Source organism: Centrocercus urophasianus, unplaced genomic scaffold (assembly GCF_019232065.1).
Source record: "Centrocercus urophasianus isolate 14NV4802_14NV808 unplaced genomic scaffold, USGS_Curo_1.0 seq_9, whole genome shotgun sequence".
In the NCBI taxonomy this organism is placed as follows: domain Eukaryota; kingdom Metazoa; phylum Chordata; class Aves; order Galliformes; family Phasianidae; genus Centrocercus; species Centrocercus urophasianus.
Genome location: NW_024885532.1, coordinates 26402800 through 26418311, shown reverse-complemented (window position 1 = coordinate 26418311; position 15512 = coordinate 26402800). Strand labels below are relative to the sequence as shown.

Sequence of the window (15512 nt, the reverse complement as noted above, 5' to 3'; positions counted from 1 at the left end):
TGCATAATCATTTTAAAAACCATACATTTTAAGATCATTAGGGATGACTGCATGACTCACTCTCAAAGACTGATTGTAGAATCACATAATCACCAAGGTAGGAAAAGACCCACAGGATCACCCAGTCCAACCATCTGCTGATCACTGATAGTTCTCATTAAACCATGTCCCTCATCACAGTGTCCTAACCTTCCTTGAATACCTCCGGGGTTGGTGATTCCACCACCTCCCTGGGCAGCCCATTCTAGCGCCTGACCACTCTTTTGGAAAAGTGGTATTTCCTGACATCCAGCCTGAATCTCCCTTGGTGGAACTTGAGGCCATTCCCTCTCGTCCTATCACTAGTTACAGAAGAGGAGAGGCCAACCCCAGCTCACTACAACCTCCCTTCAGGTAGTTATAGAGAGCAGTAAGGCCTCCCCTGAGCCTCCTCCAGACTGAACAATAACAGCTCCCTCAACTGCTCTTCATTAAGGCCTGTGCTCCAGATCCCTCACCAGCTTAGTTGCCTTTCTCTGGACACACTCCAGGGCCTTGATGTCTTTTTTGAAGTGTGGGACCAAAACTGAACACAGTACTTGAGGTGTGGCCTCACCACTGCTGAATACAGAGGGGCAAATACTTCGCTGCTCCTGCTGGCAATGTCAATTCTGATACAAGCCAAGATGCCACTGATCTTCTTGGATACCTGGGCACACTGCGGGCTCATGTTCAGGTAAGCATTGAGCAACACCCCTAGGTCTGTTTTCTCTACAGAAGTGATCACCATGAAGTAGTCCATTTGTTTCTACTTCTCCTTGCATATAACTAATTTCATAGATTTACAGATTCATAGAATGTCCTGGGTTGAAAAGGACCACAACGATCATCTAGTTTCAACCCCCCTGCTATGTGCAGGGTTGCCAACCACCAGACCAGGCTGCCCAGAGCCACATCCAGCCTAGCTCTCCAGGGATGGGGCATCCACAACCTCCTTGGGCAACCTGTTCCAGTGCATCTCCACCCTCTGTGTGAAAAACTTCCTCCTAAAATCTAACCTAAATCTCCCCTGTCTTAGTTTATAACCATTCCCCCTTGTCCTATTACTATCAACACATGTAAACAGTCATTCCCCTTCCTGTTTATACACTCCCTTCAAGTACTGGAAGGCCACAGTGAGGTACCCCCAGAGCCTTCTCTTCACCGATCTAAACAATCCCAGTTCCCTCAGTCTGTCTTTTTAGGAGAGGTGAAGGCAAAGAAGGCAAATTTCAGGTAACTGCTCTTCAGCACAGTGACTCACAGATGAAGAAAGATCTTGAGACAAGAGATGTCTCTGCAGAGGAATGGGACTCTACCACTAACTACACTGTTGTCAGCTTCAGGTGTTTGAACTGGGGCCCGGCTCCCAGTCCATATATAAATATACCTGTATACACATTTATACACATACCTACTCAGTCTATCTCAGAAAGAGCAACACCATTAATTGCCCCTTGAGAAACTGCTCTAATCAGAGGGGACAGTAGATTGTTTATAGTGCTCCTTGAATACTTCATATTTGTTAACTTCAAAAGTTAACTTGCATAGCCAAATGAACAGCAATCACACATGCTGAATCACACAGAGTAGATGAGGTTGAACAGGACAACTTGGGATCATGTAGTCCAAACTCCCTGCTTCCAGCAGGGTAACATCCAGGTAGGTTTTGAATGTCTTCAAAGGAGACTTGTCTACTAACTGTAGAAGGCAGAGATTTTGGACATTTTCTTTTATTATTATAAACTTGGGTGAGTGCTATAAAATGACTATCAGGAAATATATAAAGAGGGGAAAGTAAAACAGCACTGAAAAAAGGACCTCATTTTTGCATAAACCTTTAAAGATTTTCTTTCCTATTCTTAGTACATTTTATATTTTCAATGGCTTAATCTTCACTTATCTCCTTGCAGTATCAAAGTGCTTTCATTTGCAGAATGAGCTGAAAACAAAAAGTTGAAAAGCCAGCAAAAAATGACAAAAAAAAAAATTTCAAAATCAATAACATTTGGAGTGTATTTTTTATCACCAATTGCCACTGTACTAAACGTGTATTTGTTCTCATCAATATGTTATGAAGTTCTGAAAACTGCTAAAAAGGAGGCTTAGTAAATCATCATCAATAACACCTGCCAGTAATCTGGCCTTAAGAATCCTACAGTGCTTATGGTGCCAGTAACAAAATGGGTCATAATTTTGTACAGGTCAAAAAGCTGTCACATTTCCCCCATATTTTGGCATGTTTCTCTTGCCATACTTCATATTTGGAATATTATGATTTAACATTTGTTACAAGGTGATGGGTGCATATTGTAGAATACACTGCCTACCTCAATATTGAAATTACTTGCAGCAGTATTTGATGGCACCAGCTTCTGAAGTCTTTCCTTAGTAATTGTCACAGATTTTTCTGCATAGCTACCCACCTTTCTGTGATGCATACAAATACAGACAATTTTGATGCATTACCAAGGTCTAATGACACTTGCAGCTTTTTTTTTTTAAACTTGAAATAGTTCTGTCTAAAAAAAAATTGAAGAACAATACCTTTTTAAATCCCTATCTTCATCTCTCATGCAATTAATCATTTCCATTCTTATGTTACACCTCTCCTTCAGAGCCACATGTTGTTTCCATGTGTCCAAATGATTATATTAAAGATTGAACATGTGGATAAACTGCTCTATGTATGCAATTAATAAGCTGGATTATCCTCTACACAGCCTCTCACATTCATCTCTGTCTCTCAATATTTTAAAATCTGTCAGAGAATTACAATTAATAAGATACCACTGTAAAAAAAGAAAAAAGCATTCAGCTACCCACTCAGAGTGGGAAGATTCAACTTTGTGCCCTCACATTCCACTTCAAGACTGTATACTTCAAGCTCGACAAAATAGTGTTGCATTGCCTCCTCCATACTCATTACTAGCTAGACTGCCATTAATCAGAACATTCAAAAAGGAACTTAGTTCATGAACTTCTGTGGGAGACATTTTCAAAACAAAAAATGATGCTTTAATCTCAACAGACAAAGAACATTACACAAGTGACTGTGACTGATATTTTCCAATGCTACTGGGGAAATGATTTAGATAAGGAAAACTATAAGGCATTATGCAGTGCTCATTACATCTTTCCTTCTGCCTCTGCTTCACCACTGTAAGCCTCAGCTCTCTAATTAGGAGAAAATCTGAAAGAGCATTTCCAGCATCTTTGTAGTCCATGGCATGTAATCTAGAACTTCAACCTGTATATGTTTACCTGATCCTCTCCTTCACGACCAGCATTGCTACTAGGAGGAGGTACAACCCCAGCACAGCAACTTCCCTGTGCACACCACTGCGTTGTGAGGCAAGGGAGAGCTAGGACAATTAGATAATTTTAGGAGTCCTGTTAAGAAAATAATGGACTGAAACTGACTGAATGCTCTGTGTATGCTGAGAGGACTCCAACTGAGACTGAAGTTAGGCTATGAGCACAGCTTCAGAGAAGAGAAGTAGCTTCAGTTCAGACTCCTCAGACTTCTCAGAGGCACTTTTAAGAAGTATAAGGATACCAAGAGACATGAAATGACCAGAGTGGGTGAAGAGGATACAAGGGGAATTTTCAGGGTGCTATGTCAGACCTAGAGACCCAGAAGCTGTTAAAGATATACCAAATCTAGGCTGTCATTATCTCAGTAAAACAGAACGACTCTTCAGGCTCAGTTCTGCTTTCATGCTATTTCCTGACTTTTCACCTTTGGAATTTTTATCCGTTTTAGGTAATGCTGCCAGACTGAAGGCACTTTGTCTGCAAAGATATCTAGCTTTGCTGTGTGTGTTTTTTAGCAGAGAGTTTAGGAGCTTCAGAATGTTTGCACTGTTACACATTGACTGCTAAAGTTCTGCAAACAAAATATGAGAAAAAGTTAGTATACTGTACCTTGCCAGGACACCCCAGAAATGAACAGGTGATGTATAGGAACTGATAGCAGTGAGATAACTGTGCAGGAGACAGAGATGTCTCACTGAGGACACCAGCACCACTTCTGAAGAGGGTACAAGAGTGATGCATCCAACGAGCTAGAGACTGAAAAATCTGCTGTATAGCAGCTATACCTCCCAGTCTACTTTGATGTCTAGTAAAATTTCAGGTTTACAGCAGACTGGAATAGTGCTGCAGGGATTGGAGACATCCAACTTCCACCTTCTTTCCATGACCCCCTCTTCATGACAAGCTGTGTTTTCATGTTTATAAGCTTCCATACTGTGGAATGAGTGAGCAAGGGACATACTAATATGATCACTTCCCCCGCCCGTCCTGCAACCTCCTTATGTTTGTGAATGTCATTTCTGCATTAGCCTGACTTTGTTTTTCCAGACATCTGCAGGAAGTTGTCTCTTGAGCACCTACCTATAAAAACACCAACATCACAAAAACAGTATCTAATAGTAAACAAGAAGTCACAAAAGCATGACTAAACAATGTCTGTAAACACTTTAGTCATGATGTTCCCTATGCCCTGAATCTAGACCATGGGTGTCCTAACTTTTGGCTAGCCTGGGCAGCACTGAGTGAAATGGAATTGTCTTTGGTGGCATATAAAACATATACTATAACTGATGTATGTAAGTAACAAAAATATTATTTTAATAACTTATTAAATATTTTATTATTATTTTACTGCATTATTCATTATTTTTATTAAATCATTAAAATCATATAAAAAGAGAGCAACTAGTGGGATATTTGACCTTGTTTTTGTGAAACTAATGCACCAGTCTGGATGACTGGAAGCAGTTGCCATTCTTAGTGGATTCTCAGACATTTTTAATGAAATTTTAACTTTCCTGTACAAATAGTTGTTCACAAAAGTACATACTGCCAAAAAATGATAGCATGAAAAAGGTGTGATTTTGAAGCAAGGCATATTTTTTCTCTGGTAATAGGGCTTATAAAAGTCTAATAAAGACACACGATCAAATTTCTTGAGTTGTGTATTTGATTACAACCCTATACCTTTTGTTTGAAAATTCACAGGTATTTTATTTGTGTCAAATGAAAATGGAGTCACAAATATACCAAAAAACTTAAGACTTCTTTGGAAATCTTGAAACCTATTCTTGAATTCTTTTATCAAATCTGAAAGCAAGGCTGCACATTTTTTTCTATTCACAGGACAGTATAGCCAGTGTATCAAAATGCATAAAATCATTTGCCATAACTTGATCTTGCCATATAAAGTTTCATTTCAAACACTATTTTGCTTTGAAACATAGCACTGATAAGTTGATTTTCACCTTGAAGATGCGTATTTAACTCATTTAAATGAGCAGTCAAACCCATCAAATATGCTAAATCTGTGAACCATTTTTAATTTTTGTGTTCTGGCACAAATTTTGATTCCTAAATGATTTTGTTTCATTAATCATAAACTCTTCTTCACAGTACACCCTGACTTAGGCATCTTACTTCAGAAGAGTAAATGATGTCCCATAATCAGAATCAATATTTTTAAGGAATTCCTAGAATTGATGGTGATTGAATCCCTTGGATATTATGAATTCAGAGCTTTGGTGATCATTTGTGTGACATTATTCATTTCTAAAGCTTTTGTGCATATGTTTTCTTTATATATAGCACAGTGATATTTCATCAGACGTGTTTCTAGCAGCAGTTTCATCATTGTCAATTAATTGCATAAGTCCTTACTTTTTTCCAGCCATCACCAGAGCACCATCAGTAGCTATATCAGCTATGCTGACAAAGGTTAAAGAAAACCACTTTAGTTTAATTTTTACTGCTTGATACGTATGGAGAGATTTAGCTGTGTCTATTAATGGCACGAAAGAAACCATTTCTTCAGAGACGTTATGTTTCTTACGAATACCTCTAATAAAGATGGCAAATTGAGCCATATCTGCAGCATCAATAATTTCATCTACTGCTGCAGTATAACATTCAAAATTAGCAGTTTTACTTTCCAAATGTTCTTTGATATATTTTCCTGTTTCTTTACTTCAGCTAGCTATGGCTACAGTCTGGAGAGACAAACTGTTTTTATAAAATCCCGTTCTTTTTATCAGGACAAATTATATTGCCACACATTGCAGATTATGCTGAACAGACTCACCACCAGTAAATGGTTTTTATTTATTTATTTGTTTGTTTGTTTGTTTCAGTCAGATGCGCTACAACATAACGGACTTTTATAACAGAGTCCGATTCAGTTTTAACTTGTAAAATTAAAAATTCTGAGACGACAGAATTTTTTCAGTTCTGATATTTTGTCTTTACAAAATGTTCCTTGATAGGCATCAAATTTAGCAACATTTTTTGCTTACATTTTTTTCAAAGTGTTATCCTTGAAACCTGATAATATTTCCTTACAAATATAAGCATAGTGCCATATTATTTGTCTTGATAAATAAGTACTCATCTGTCCATGTTTTGTCAAGCATATCCTTCATTGAAGATTTTTCTTTTTTGGGGTTCTGTTTTCTTTTTGGATCACATTAGGTAAGTTAAAATGTTATCCACAATGACTGCATTATACTAACCAAGTGGCACAAGTGCGTGAAACATGTAATATACACAAGTTTCAATTAGACTCTGTGTGTGTGTGGCCTTTGCTAGAGGGCTAGAGGTGAGTTAGCATCCTCCCCTTGTCTAGGTTTCAGGCCAGACAGTGTTAATAGCACTTCAATGAGTGGCTGTTGTGAGCGATGGATGCTTGTTGTTGAGCCAGGTTGCTCAGCCATTGCCGCCATGATGGCATGGGACGGGGCAGCTGCAGGACAGGCTGGGCCAGGCCACGTGTGGCCTGTAGGCAGAGGAGTGGACGTGCCTGTTCTAGACTGTCAAGTAATAAGGATGCTACACAGATTCAGGTTGAATAAATAAGATTTCAACTGCACTTATGCTCTTTGTAGCATCCTCAGGAGACAGCTCCCCTCTTCCCTGAATATACATGCATATCTAAGCAAACAGTCATCCAGATAGAGAGTGATGCCTGGGTTTGTTAAGCAGCAAAGCATACTGTAGTTTGAATACACGTACTATCTTCCAGTTTTTTATGATATCTAACCTAAATCCCCTCTGTAAACACTGTATGCTTATAAGGTTTAATAAGATAAAAATATTTCCAGCAGATTCTAAATTTTAAGGAACAGTGATTTTTTTCCCCTCTTAAGTTGGCATTCAACTGTCCATCAGCATAAGCAACAAGTGTCTTGGCAGATAATTCAGGACATATGGCTTTGAAAAACTGATAATTTAAAAGTACATGGGTAAGTTTTCCTCAACTTGTTCACCTTGTGTTATTTTCCTCTACATGTGCTGTAGCAGCTGCTGCAGCTAAAAAAATTTGAAAATATAATGCAAGTGACGAATAACCATTTTCTTAGTAATACTAACGTATAGCACAAAAACTTCACTGAGGAGGTTTCTGAAAGAAATAATCAAATACAATTCTAAGCTGTTAAATATATGTGCTTCATCTGTAGTCACCAGATGGCACCAAATGTATCCATGTACTGATAATCAACTTAAAACTACTGTAACTCTTGTACAAGTCTTTGAGATCCAAAGCACGCTACATATGGTGGAGCCCAACAGCTGAGGGCTAAGTAGACTGGGGAGTTTAGATTCAACTTAAACAGGATCTGACTGAATGTTTTTTTGAGGGGGATAACATTAAAGAGGAAAAATAAGTGGTCCTTCTTGATTCTGAAAATATTCTTTGGATAAAATTTAAAAAATGCAGAACAAAAGTATTATTTTAATTAAATGCATTGATTCTTGCTTAGAGTTAACACCTTTTCACTCTTTTTCTCCTTTTCCTTTTAAATATTTAAATGTTTTAAAGCACCAAATTTTGAAGGAAAATTACTTCTTTCCAAAGACATTTCAATTGTCTTGAAGAGCTGTACCTTTCTGTTGGCACAAACTAAGTTTTTTTCTGACTTTCTGATGTGGCCTGTGAGCTCTTGAACTATGCATTAAATTCTATGCTTAGAAATCCTTTAATTTAAAATATTACCAGATTATTTGATGAAGATGAAGCTGTAATTAGCTATTCCTTATATATAAAACATTATCTCAAGAATATATAAAAAAATAGAGCTAATTCATTTAATTGTAAATTATGAATTTTACATATATATATATATATATACTTGAATGCTTATATATATATATACACTTGAATACTCATCACCAATAAAATATTTGGGAATCTAAACTTCTTCAAGTTGGCAATATTTAGCACACATATTTTTCTTATTTGTTATTAATCTCCCCCCTCTGCAAATAACTTCTCTTCAAGAAAAAAACAAACAAAAAAACCCAACAACAACAACAACAAAAAAAAAACCAAGAGAGTAAAATCTTGACCACAGTGACTTAATGGCAAAACTCTGACTAACTCCAAGGGCCAAGATTTTACCACACATGACCAACTTTACACAAAGAAGAAGAAAACCAAACAGACAAAGATATCATGTTATGAAAACACAGAGTCTAAAACTGAATCATCATCTAAACATAATGGCAAATATTTACAAATAACAAAAGTAATCAAAGAAAGTTAAGCTGTAGTTTGAAATAGAATTTCAAAAGGAACTTGATCCTGTGAGGAAAATGTAGCTTTCTGTCCACAGACTGAGAATATAAGTTTTAGCATATAATTCTAAACAATCAGATTTTAAATCTCTAGCTCGTTGTAATGAATTTTCAACCAGCATGCTACTTTTGATTATGCTTAATATGCAGTTCTATCTGCTTCACAACAGCAAAATGCTTACTGCAAAAATGTAACCTACACTTATATTCACCTCATCGTTCCCTGTTCTAAAAATGAGCCATTCTGATTATCTACATTTATGTCACATGTAGAAGCTTAGTGATTGTTGGGGTCCCCAATACAAACAACAGTCTGAACATGCAAATAATCACAGCTTTTTTAAAGGACACTTTTTTTGCAAGCACTAGCTTGCATGTAGCATCTGCATTTGTAACGAGCTTTCCTAGCCTTGTGCAGACACAAATGGAGATGTCACTGTTCAAATGATCCATGATTATTCTTCATGCTTTATAGTAATCAGCAGACCCTCAGCAAATATATCGTGAAAAGAGTGTTAGCATTTGTAAAATAGACAGATGAAATGTGAGGAGGATGTTAACACCATTATCTCACAAGCAAACTAAAGAAGAGAAGAAACACTGCTTTTCATACCATCTAGCAGTACCACTAGCATTTCCATTGCAGAAGATGTGACGCATACCCAAAGATATAAAATCACAGAATATACTGAGTTGGAAGGGACCCACAGGGATCACTGAGCTCAACTCTTGGCTCCACACAGACCACCCAAAATTCAAATCTTGTTTCTGAGAGCACTGTCCAAATGCTTCCTGATCTTTGTCAGGCTTGGTGCTGTGCCCACAGCCCTGGGCAGGCTGTTCCATACATTCATATAAAGAGCCTTATGCATCTTAAGACAAGTAACTGCAAAAGGCAGCATGAATTCCTCTCCTAATATCTCCACTTTTCTCCATTGGTAACTGTAGCTCAGGCAGCCAGATTAGAGTTGAAACAATTCTGAATGTCTACCACTAAGTGAGATTAACTTCACTGTGCAAATAGCAGCTCCTATTACAGAGGCTGAAGAATGGAGACAGGTGATTTAACTGACTTGGCACTGGGCCTTGCATTGTGCCTTCTGGCTCCTGGTACACCACACTGAGAAGGTCTTATATGTTGTTTTCTTATCTGTACTTTCAGCTGAGAAATAATAAAATGAGCCAAACACAAAGTAAGTTTAGTTCCCTTCCCCTTCTCTGACATAAATCTGTTGTTGCTTTTTCTGTCTAGAAGACAAGGCAGACACACACATTTGTACAAAGAGCTACTATATTTCTTTCTTCCCATAACAAAAAAAAAAAAAAAAAAAAAAAGGCTTAGAATTCATGTTATTTTGTGAGCAAAAATTATGCTTTTACCTATCATCTGCAGTTCTACCTGTAGCAAGTACATAATACTGTAATTTAAGTATATTGTAAACATTATCCGAAAGGGTTCTGATCATTCCATTATATTATCCACTGAAATGCATTCATACAATACCTACAATATATTTAAAAAAAAATGAAATAGATGAAAACAGAATACAGTATTATAACTTTTTATAAGTCTTTCTTTCCTGAAGTAGTCCTGAAAGTATCAGTATTTATGGGTTATGTCATCCTATCTCCACTACTTTCCTAAAATGGGAAGGATGAACAAGACGTGCATGAGAAACATCTCAAGATGTTTCAGATCCATGCAAAGGCAGGAGAAGGAGCTTGTATCTTTTAGTATGTACATGACAAGACAGGATGCAAGACTACTGAAGATAGTGCTGGAATTAAAATTAGTTGGGTCCTGGCTCTCAGTGTGTCTTGCTGAGCTGGAAGAAATGGTGACCACCACATGGAGCGATTAAAGCCTTCAGTGAAATTAAGAATTCTGCCTGAACCTATCAGTGCTATCAGAGGGTAGCAGAGGAATCACCTGTGTATCATGTGACCTGTACAGTGTGGTGGCAGATCTGAAAGAGGAGGTGAAAAAATTAAGGGAGTATATAAGTGAGATAGACTGGTGGAGCCACAAGCTACCATTCCTACAAGAAAGGCACTAGAGGGGACACTACATAAGTAGCAGCACTTCTCATTCCTTCTTGTAATAAGGCAAAAGAGGGGCCCTATGAAATAGGGAGGAATGAAAAAAGGTCCCTGCTTGGGATGACAAGCAAATCCCCTCATAGCCTACTTGGTCTTCCCAGGTGCCCTTACACAATAGATATGAGGCTCTGGAATCTGAGGGACAGGCAAATGAGGATGGTGATGTGAGTTCAAGGCCAAATCAGTCAGTTGCACACCTTAAGACTACCTCTGCCAAGAACAAAAGAAGGGTGATTCTTAGGAGACTTCCTTCTGAAGGGAACAGAGGGCTGACCAGACCCTTCCTGCAGGGAAGCCTGCTCTTTCCCTGGAGGTTTAATCTGGAGGTGGCTTAGTGGAGACCTTATTGCTCTCTTCAGCCACCTGAAAGGAGGCTGTAGCGAGGTGGGAGTCAGTCTGTTTTCCCAGGTACCTAGAGATAGTATGAGAGGCAATTTCCTATAAATATCTGCAAAAGTAACATAAACAATGAAATGGTAGAGTGCTTGAACAAGGTGGAAATCAGACATTCCCTGGCAATTCCTTCTTACTGACTGGAAGTCATTGCTTCACATCCGTTCATTTCTTTTTGCTTTTGTTGAGACTTTACAAGTGGCTGAATGAACACTATTTGTCTAATTTAGTGCAAAGTTAAACAAGTATTCCAAAAGGGAGTTTTGAGAGTGATAAGCTAAATGTGAGCCCCACCGAGCTTCATAGAAATGGTAGTTAACACTTCACTCAGCTGTAAGTGGAACACATTCTTAAGTCTGGGGTAAGAAGGATGAAAAATATTTTTATTCTTACTTGTTAGATGCCAAATCTCATGACAACTATATTAAGCCCATAAGCCTTGTGGACATATGCAGATGTGACTGATTGACAGAGTTGTCTAAACACAAATGAATACAGCATCACAACCATTGATTTTCCGATCTGAAATATTTATGCTCTAGGATGATGTTTGGCTTTTTCTTCTTGCTTATGCTCTTTGCATGATTCTCCTCTTTTGATCAGATCAGACTAGGCACCAGGAGCAAATCCAGTACATACCTGTTTCTCCCCACTGGGCTTCTTGTGGTTTAGCAGCAGTTCCACAGCACCAACCACCTCCTTCCTTATGGCGTGCAAAAGAGCATCTCCCACATACACATTAAAACTTAAGAGCAGCTCAATGAGCTCAAGGTTCTCATTTTCAATTGCAATAAGGAGCGCAGTTCTTCCCAGGGGATCAATGCAGTTAATATTGATCTTGAAATAAATTTCTGCTTCTTCCAATGCTTTCTTTACAGTAGCATAATCTCCTTTCTCCACAGCATTCAGATAGGCTTTCTCTGAATGGGACAGTTCAGATTCTGCTCGTACAATACGAAGAGGGATACGATCTCTGTAGGGAGCATTGACACTTCTTTTGTAGTAGAACTGGGCCATATTTTATGCCATTCTAATACTTCATCTCTGAAACATCAAAAGAAAGATTAAATCAATAGTGTATTTTGTGGTACAATGCACCAAATTAATATTTTAAGTATATAACTATATAAAACTCAAAGTGATGTTGAAAAAAGTAAATGTCTTCTATCAAAATAACCTGTGAAATCACCAACAAATGCAGAAAAGAAGACATGTAACCATCTTGTTCATACTTCTCACTCAAAGTACGATGTCAGCACACCATATATATTTCTTAAACTTGTGGCAAGAATGAGGTGACATAGCTTGTATCAGATGTGCGGCCACATTCCTTCACTAAGTTCTTCTATCTCATCTTTGCTTAAGTTTGAGAGTATCCTCATGAGCAGGTGCTGTTTCCCAGTACTGCAAGGCAACATTTTTTTGAGCTTGACAGTAGTAGCAAGTATGCCACTTTGAAACCTGTTCCTTTGCCCTTCTAAAGACACCTAGCTTTGTCTGACTTACACCTGTTATTCTGCCTGCACTCCAGTGTGGCATGGGTCTTTCCCTCTTCAGACTTCTGTACAAATGTCTCTGATATCCAACTCTAGTAACTGTGTGTGGTCCACTGAATACAGATCTTTTTACCTGTTTCTTTAGGTTGGGAAGACTACATTAGGGTTGGAATAGCTGTTAGCTGTTAGCTCTGCCAAGTGCTCTTCAAATACCCTAGAAGCATAAATTAGTCTCTTCTGACTTATCTGAAATATATAGACTCCGCACAGTTCAGTAGTGTGCTTTACTACTAAGATTTTTATTTAATCTCACATACTATTAAGAAAAACATTCATACAAAATGCTTTTCAAGACAGCACTTACAAACGTATAAATTAGAATCCAGAGCCTGAAAGGAAAAAAAAATCTATATAAGATAAATCACAAGGGCTGGTAGATAAAGATCGTGGTTTTGATAACGCACTATTCAATTCTGTACTCAAATACTGAAACACTGCAACTATGAAACAACTCTAAAGTCTTGCAGCTGGTAAAGACTTTAATGACTTTGCTTTTACTCTGTATTTACTGAGCAAGAGCTTTTTCAAAAGAAGTTCCTTCAAAAAAAAGTGACTTAAAAGAACAAGGGTATGCATACATAAAAAAATGCTAAGGCTAAACAGTTAGTCAAAGAAATGTAGCTTCTTGTCATTTTCTCCGCTGACAACAAAAGTTTGATTAACACAATGTCTCTTCCTCCATTTTTTTTTCCAACATTGAGAAAGACATAATGTTTGTTTTATTTTGTGAGGTTTTGATTGATTAAAATTTCATAAGATGGCATGAGAAGCAGTGATTCATCTATTCCACTCTCTGTATGCAGTGCAAGGAGAGGTAAATAGAAAGGACATTAATAAGTTTTTTTCTTTGTTTTCTGGAGCAGATCAACAGAGCAAGAGGTAAGGAGGTGGCAGCAAAGGAGATATACTAGGAAAAAATTGCAACTAGATCCATATATATAGAAACTCAGAAATGGCACTTTGCAAACAAAATGTTTCCCAGTTCTTCCTCCACGGTGTTATAAGTCTGCACCATAGGCTACTAGAGAGTGCACAGCTGGTGGATTATGTTCTGTTGCAGTCACTATAAATAAAATACTTACCTGTTGCACATTTTTGTGCCCCTGGAGCAGAGAGAACACATTCTTATTTTTAGTATACTGCATTTTACCAGTTTGCCATTCACTCTCTTGTTTCTCAGGCTCAAGAAGAAAACAAGAATGTGTGCAATCAGTTCCAAATAAATAAACCTAAATGTACATATTCATATATAGATACCTACATGCAAGTTAGGTTGCTACATTCTCATTACAGCTATGGAGATCTCTTGCTGAATGCTGAAGGGCATATCACCTGGCTACAGCTGCTTCTTCAGGATGACTTAGGTCTCATGTAGATAGGTAAAACCTAATAACTTCAAGCTGTGCAAAGATGATACTTGCTCTTCAAGGCCCATTCATATGAAGTTTTTATATCATACTATGTTTTTGGAATACCTGAATAACTATTTGTAAAACATGCCAAGAACATTTTGAAATTGTGGTGCATAAATGAAAACCCAGATATTAAATATCTTAGAATTATGACTTATGCTAGAAAAAAAGTACCACTCCATGAAAAAAAGAAAAAAAAAAAGTATTCATTTCAAAATAATCTTTACTAGATAGTTATGTCATGGCTGAAAATAAATTTGTTTTCGAAGTGCATATTTCTCCGAATTAAAATACTGAGCCCAGCTTTCCCACAACTAGACAAAACAAAACACCATCAAATACTTTCTAAAATTTATCTTCATTATTTTTTAGCAGTAGTTTCAGTTATTATATTCATTACCAAGCTAGCTGTAGGAATAATACAACAAACATTAATAAAAATATTGATTAACATTTTATTCATTTTTATTAAAAAGTATTCAATGGCTTTCACCCTATTTCTTTGGCCACACAGTATGCTATGTTCTCTAATGTATATTTTAAGATATATTTTAACAATTATATATATACTTTAACAATTTAGAGGAATTTTTCAAAAATAGAATATTAAATCTACAAAATATTGCAGCTCAGTGCTGGTAAAAAGTTTAGCTGTAAGCTAGTGATTTGGTAGCAATAGTAATGGGAGGATGGTTGGACTAAATGATCTTGTAGGTTCTCTCCAACCTTGTGATTCTATGATTCCAGGCAATCATAAATAAAAAGAAAAATGACAAACATACTGACTCTCGTATTCAAGCCATTTCCAATGACAGGAAGTCATTGTGCTTTATGGTTTCTCCCACAGCACAAGACAAGTCTGAAAGGGGTACAACTTCCCTTGGAAGATTCATCTCAATCAATATTAGGGGCGAAGTCAATTTATTTAAATATCAACATTTGTCATCATATTATTACCATTCCATCTCCTGGTGATTCTACAGAAGGGCTGAGGTCTCTTCAGGTGCCAGCCCAGTGGTGAAGTAATCTCAAATAGCCTCAAACACACAGATTATGCTCTGGAAACTGATTCTTGCCCTCATTATTTACAGTATAAGAATAAGGCACTTCATAATGGTGATTTCTCTGACTCATTTTAGACTGCTGCAATAGGTCGAGAAAAGTCATACCTGACTTTAACATGGTTAAAAACTAATTTAGATGTCATTTCCCTTTTAATTGCCTTCTCATCTTGATTTATGACTATTCTAATGGTATTGCACATTGTGACCTATAAAACTTATCTTACTGTATTGATCGCTTCTTTCTCTCTTCTTTGTAGTCTTCTAGTTATTCTTAATTTCCTTTTTAAGCTGATGACTCAGACAATTGAGTTTAAAATCCTTTTTGACACATTTTTAAACATCTTTATTTTTAAAAGTAAAAT

The 15512-nt window shown here is 37.2% G+C and overlaps 1 protein-coding gene across 1 annotated transcript in view; it reads right to left on the bottom strand.

Annotated features, from left to right (window-relative positions):
* Nucleotides 1–15512, bottom strand: part of TRPC4 (transient receptor potential cation channel subfamily C member 4) — a 141403-nt gene that overhangs the window by 78599 nt on the left and 47292 nt on the right. The window contains exon 2 of the mRNA XM_042838870.1: nucleotides 11758–12162. Within this exon, the coding sequence (XP_042694804.1) occupies nucleotides 11758–12135 (378 nt within the window). The 5' untranslated portion in view covers nucleotides 12136–12162. The remainder of the gene's footprint in view (nucleotides 1–11757; nucleotides 12163–15512) is intronic.